Below are 6240 nucleotides of genomic sequence, written 5' to 3'. Positions count from 1 at the left end.
TGCAGACCCTGGGCAGGGGCCTCTGCCCCACGTCAGTGCAAGAGGGAGGAGGGCCACTCCTCAGGTGAGGCTGGTAGAGCGGGGCTGGACCTGGGGCCACCTGCGGTAACACCTGTCTAAGTGCTTCCTGGACAAGAGGTATCTGTGCACAGTGGCATAGAGCATGTTCCCAGGACGACGTGGAAGAGGGTGAGGAAGCATCCCACCTCCAGGAAGGCCTGGCTGAGGTGCCCCTGCTGCTCCTTGGCACCAGGTGGACGGGCTGTGACGGCGCCAGCTGTGGTTGGAGCTGGAGCAGAAACGGGGCTGATAAGGAGCTGGGGCTTCCCCGCCAGCCAAGGTGGAGCTGGCTGCAGGTGGGGAGCCAGGCAGGCAGAAAAGGCCGGTCAGGTGCCCAGAGCTAGACGGTCCACCAGAAGCACAGGGTGGGCCGGCCCGGCACGACAACAAAGGGAGGGGAACTTGATGCTAAGGCACACTCCTGTCCCTGCTGGATCTTTTCTGCTGGGGTGGGAACCAAGCCCTGGGAGGGCCTGCAGAAGCCAGGGCCTGAGAAGGTGCGTGATGTCGTGTAAGCTGTGCCCAGCCCCAGGGAGTTTCAAAGATGCAACTCTGGTAAGAAAAAACCCTTCCCATGCTCCCTATTGCTAATGCTAGGATAAAATCAACTGCCTCTGTGTAGCCTGGCAGGCCCCGCCACCCTCCCAGCATCCTGCCCCCTTCCCTGGGTCCTTGTGCAGGACCCAGAGCACTGCTCTTTCACCCTGCCTCTGAGCCTTTGCACATGCTGTTCCCAGTGCCTGAAATGGCCTTCTTGACCACCCACTGCCTGGTCCAGCCCTGAGTGCCCTCTGCAGAGTGGCATGCCCTCTCCTCTGTGTCCACAGAGCCTGGAACCCCCCTCCAGGACAGCACTTAGCATTGCACAGCAATGGTCCAGGCACACATCACTGTCCCTGTGAGACCGCGGGCCCTGGAGGGCGAGCTCCTGGCGCGCTTTTCCTGCCTCCAGCTCCCAGAGGAGTAACAGTGCAACAGCAAACCTCACCCAGGCTGGTGGGCCAGCCAGGTGCTAAGGGCTCTCCACTGTGGCCAGTAGAGCTGCCTGCAGGGGCCTATGTGGATGGGCCACCCCACTGGCTGCAAGTCCCACCAGACGCATTAGCTTCCCTCTGCTCGGCAGCCTCAGCAGTGCCCTACTCCAGGGCACCTGTGAGCTGCTGGTCCCAGAGCACCTGGGCGTGGCAGTGCAGACCTGCCCGGATACAGAAAGACACGGCCAGGTTAGTGACCAGGTTAGTGCTCCCATCCCAGGGCAACCCCATGGGGCCAGGCTGCTGCAGCCTGTCAGGTCTGACCTACATCTGTGGGTATGGAAAAGGCGTCCTGGGCTCTCTGGAGGCCCAATGGCCAAATTCCGAAAGACACCAGTAGACCACTAAGGAGTCAAGTGGGGTCAGCAGAGAGGATCCCTTAATCCAGAACCTTCCTTAGCTGTAAGGTCCTGGCTGCCCACAGCTCAGCCCTGGGGGTCATAAGCAAAGGGCTGAAAACAGAACATAGAGCAGACTGTCCCCTGGCCAGCCTGCGAGCAGCCAGTCCCCGGGGAGTTAGGGCGAGGAGCCGGGCCTGGAAGACACACTAGGTCGTGTGTCTGTGCTGCTGAAAGCACCTCCCCGAAAATGCACAGTCCACTGGGAAGGACAGAGCCCCAGCTCTGGGCAAAGCGGGCACACCTCAGTGGCGCAACAGAGACTTCTCTGGAGATTTAGGGTGGCTGTGGAACAACAAAAAAGACTTGACTCTAAAGTCCCTGAGGATTTATCGTGAAGCTTCCCCGCCCCTGGAGGCCTCGGTGTGTGGTGTACAGTGCAGGGAGGAGGAGGATGGGGCGGGGATGCTGTGCTTTGGAGCCAGACAGCCCTGGGCTCTTAACCTAGTGCTGCCAAATACTAGCCGCCTGACCTGGGGCAAATGCCCCTGCTGCTCAGTGCCTCAGTTTCCCCTCTCACCAGATTACATAAGATTCTGACACACAGTTGGTCACTAACCTGTAGGCGCTGCTTCCCCACCCATCCCTGCCTGTGGGGCATGTAGTCTGTCACTTGACCACAGGGCTCCCAGGCCATGCTGGACTGACTCAGAGGGTCCTAGGGGGTGTAGGCAGGGGGTCCGCCAGGTTCAGGGACCCTGAGAGAGGCTCTCCCTAATAGAGAGCCACCCAAACTGCAGGGGACCAGGGCAGGGCCGGGCTACTCACTCTTTCCGTTGGTCAGCCAGTGAGCTGCCCCGTGTCAGCGCAAACATGTCAAACTCGTCTTCCAGTCGGCCGGGGGCCTCCAGAGACTGCAGGCCAGCCCTCACACTGCTGGAGCCCAGGTCTGCAGGGACAGAAAGGCACGTGCAGGGTCCACCCACTGTCCTTGTGCGCTGAGCCGCTGCTGAGCTGCTCCCGGCCAGGCCCAGGGCTCGGTGCTGGGGAGCAGCATGGCCTGGGGGGTGGGGGAGGGACGGGCACCTGCTGGTGTGGGACCTTGGGCAAGCCACCTCCTCTGCCCAGCGGTGGTTTGCTCATCTCTAAGGTGGAGATACAGTCACCCCACTGGGCTGCTGTGAGGGTTAGAGAACAGGTGGAATGCTGCCTATCGTGTCTGCTAGAGAAAGTGGCTGGGCAGGAGGACGGTGATCAGATTTGTGGTTGATTTTTCAAAAAGTGTAGCATTAGTGATTCAAAATGGGATCCTAATGGTTTCCCAGGGCTTGGCACGAAGCAGGCAGTCGGTAATTTTAAAACCGGTCACAGTGATAAGGGTGATGACTGCCACTGCTCATCCAGGCCATGGCGTGGTCTAGGCACTTCCCACGCATGAGCCTACTCGACCTTGCGACAACCTGGGAGGGAGGGCCCATCCCCACTCCTGCTACAGAGGAAAGAGGCTCCAGAAGTTCAAGTAACTTGCCCAACCTCACTCGGATGATTCAAGCCATGGTGAAGTCAGTGTAGAGGGACAACCACGGGATGGTGGGATTTCTGAGCTCAAGGGGGCTTAGGAATTTGGGGGTTGCCAGGGGCAGTTGTCCTGAGTGCCCAACCTTACAGCGAGGTTTGGCTCTGTACCAACGTGCTGCTGGTGGTGTATAACGGAGGGTACCCCCAGACCGTAGGGTCCCCACAGCACCATAATGTACCCTCCGCCGGAGGCCCCTAAAGCACACTTACTCATTCCCGCCAGCTGGGATGAGAGGTTGCTGGTGGCTGCTGGGTCGGGGCCCATGTCGATCAGGTCAGCTGCTGGCTCGGCCTCGCTCGGGGTCTGGGGGGAGGGAGATGCCCCAATCATCCCCGTTGCCTGCAGCCTCGCTCCCTTCCGCCCCAAGCACGGGGCCTGCAGTCTCTGCCCCGGGAGCTGTCACCAGGGCCCCAGCAGCTCTAACTGGGAGTCAGGGAGCTTTTCTTCCTCCCACTGGCTCTAGGACCCCCTGGGAAGTTGGCAAAACCCCCGGGCATCAGCTGGTGGCACAGGCTTATCTGCCTTAAAGGACAGTGGCGTAAAACATGAGAAGGGGACTTCTCTACGAGCCTGGATAGGAAAGCACCATCCTGTCCAGACGCTGGGGGAGAGGGGTGAGAACAGCCTTCCTCCCCATCAATATGGCATGATCTAGTCACAGAAAAGCAGCCTTTTACCTTGGCGGTCTGGCCTGTTCGGAACCGTTCAAACCTACAAGAAAGAAAAGACCCGAGTCAAGGAGACAGACTGAGACAGGCCAGCTCAGCATAGCCATGCAGACCTTTTCTAATTGCGGGTCTTAAACTCAACACAGCGAGTCATGGGCAGGATGACGACACATTCTGGTTCGCGCTGGACAGATCCAGTTTACGCCTGCAGCCCCCAGGTCATTGCTAACAGTGTCCCTCTTTCACTTGCAAGTGTCCCAGGTTAGGCTTCAGTTATATGGCCACCCCAGTCACGACCAGCACGAACAAACCGAACTACATTCTAACAGAAAAGAAAACAGGAGTGCATAGCACACGGTAAAGGTAAGGCTGCACCGTGACACTTGTTTCCATTACATACTTGCGTATTTGTGTGTGTGTGTGTGTGTGTGTGTCTTTCTCTCTCTCTCTCCAAACCACTGTAAGAAAGATGCACCAAACTCTGACCCTGTTTATGGAGCCACGTAAGGGCCGAGGGGCTGGTGAGGTAGATCAGGAAGGCCTTGGTCTGGGATCCGTTTGAGCCGTGGCCCGGTCACCTCTTGTGTGACCTTGGGTGAATTACATTACTTTTGAACTTCAGCCTCCTTGTCTAGTATCTGTGGGCACCTACCTCCCAGGTGTGGTGAGAACCAAGTAAAGACACTGAGTCTAAGTGACTGTGATCTGGAAAGCACTGGCAAATGCTAGGCACAATGACTGTGGGTGTTAGTGGGTTACTAGTCACCCCCAGATTGGGCCCCTTAGCCACCTCACAGCCCACACCCCAAAATGGCAGAGAAGGGACCCTTTCATTTCACTAGGCCAATGAACAGGAGAGGCTGGGCAGATGTGACCCTAGGGGTCCCACCCTGCTTTCTGCTGACTTAGAATCACTGAGCCAGTGTCCGCTGGTGGATAAAGACAGAAACAATGAACAAGGGGCTGGAGGAGGCTGGAATAACTAGTATCATTCACCAGACACCGCTGGTCACTAAGTGCTTAACAGGGGTCATCTCATGGACTGTCAGTGACGCCATGAGCCTCGCTGAACAGAGGCAGTGTGACGGGCGGGCCATTTCTGCAGGCCTGGCGGCCCTTCTCCCTCTTCTGTAACAGCACCGAAGTGCTTCTGGGGAGCTGCTCTTCCCCCATTTCACGGGATCCTGGGGGGACTGCCGTCAGGGGCCTTCTCATCTCCCCCAATTGGTGGGCACGATGAAACTAAGCCAATCAGAGTCTCTTCTGGGATGTGACTCGAACAGAATGAGACAAGGTGGACAAGTGTTTGAGCCAATCCATTTGCTGATGGTGGCATCCTGGGAACACGGTCCAGGAGATTCTGCTCCTGAGACCTCTGAGCTGCCCCGGGATCTGTCCCTCCTGCTGTACCGGGCAGCTTCGCTGTTTCACTCTTCTTTGGATCCTGAAAGCTACCCATTTAATAAAGTCTGTTCTTCTAATAAATTCTCTTTCTGCTTAAGTTAGCCAGAAGCGCTTTGTGTAGCTTGCAGCAGGTCAAGTAACTTGTCTGAGGCCCCTGAGGCAGGAAGTAGTGGAATGAACAAGGACAGACCAGGCCTGTGTGGCTGCAGGGCCTATGCCCTCAGCCATGACCGTGACCATCTCGCAGGGCTGGACTCGGGTGCAGGTAGCAGGGCTAACTCTGGAAAGGAGACACAGGCTGGGCGAAGGATGGGGCAGTCACGCACACGCTGGAAGGAGACAGCTGAGGGACCGTGACGTGGGGAGCCTGCCTAGTGTTTGAGAAGAGGATGAGAGATGGCTCGGACGGTGTGAGGACACCAGGAGAACAGGGAAGGACAGGGACAAGGCTGGGGCAGGTGGCCAGAGGCCAGGAGGCGGAGTTACCGTTCATGGCGTAGGAACACGTTGTTGAGATTGTCATTTATGATGAGCAGCTCCTCCGTCAGCTGCTCATTGGCGATGCGGGGGATGAGCTCCAGGACCCGCTGCTGCATGGCCCGGCACGTGCGGTTGAGCTCCTGTAGGGAAGGAAGGACGTGAGGTCTCTAGTGCATGGGATTTGGCCCCTGCGCAAGCCTGGGAGGAGTGAGTGGCGTCCAAACTGGACTTCAGGGTTCCATGCACGGCTTTTTGGGTTTTACAAACATGAATTTGAATTTCTTTTTTTAAATTTTTTTTATCTTTTAGAGACAAGGTCTTGCTATGTTGCTCAAAGTTGTGGCCTCAAGTGATCCTCCCACTTTAGCCTCCCAAAACCTGGGGTTACAAGCGTGAGCCACCATGCCCGGCCTTGAATTTCATTTCCAAGTGTTCTGCACTGAAGTTTAACGCACAGGAAATCACCAACATGTTCAACTGTGCGACTGGTTTACTTGGCTTTGTGCAGACTTGAGAATAATGCTCGGCTGCTGCCTTTGCTTAGTTGAGAAAACTGAGCCTGCAAAGTGGGTTGGTGGAGCAAACTGCCACTTCTCTGGGTGTGCTGCAAAGCATGGAAATCAACTAGCTGACACTATTATCCACAAACCCTGATTTCAATTTTCTTTTTTTTTTTT

At 56.8% G+C, this 6240-nt stretch overlaps 1 protein-coding gene across 1 annotated transcript in view; it reads right to left on the bottom strand.

Moving 5' to 3' along the window:
- Nucleotides 1-6240, bottom strand: part of TOM1 (target of myb1 (chicken)) — a 39690-nt gene that overhangs the window by 9298 nt on the left and 24152 nt on the right. Inside the window, exons 8-11 of the mRNA XM_012644715.1 lie at nucleotides 5570-5703; nucleotides 3689-3722; nucleotides 3221-3314; nucleotides 2261-2381 (exon numbers count right to left, since the gene is read on the bottom strand). Of these exons, the coding sequence (XP_012500169.1) occupies nucleotides 2261-2381; nucleotides 3221-3314; nucleotides 3689-3722; nucleotides 5570-5703 (383 nt within the window). The remainder of the gene's footprint in view (nucleotides 1-2260; nucleotides 2382-3220; nucleotides 3315-3688; nucleotides 3723-5569; nucleotides 5704-6240) is intronic.

The sequence above is a fragment of the Propithecus coquereli genome, unplaced genomic scaffold (assembly GCF_000956105.1).
Source record: "Propithecus coquereli isolate 6110/MARCELLA unplaced genomic scaffold, Pcoq_1.0 Scaffold218, whole genome shotgun sequence".
NCBI classification, from domain to species: Eukaryota; Metazoa; Chordata; class Mammalia; order Primates; family Indriidae; genus Propithecus; species Propithecus coquereli.
Note: the sequence above shows the minus strand (reverse complement) of the source record. Positions and strands in the feature narration are given on the sequence as shown.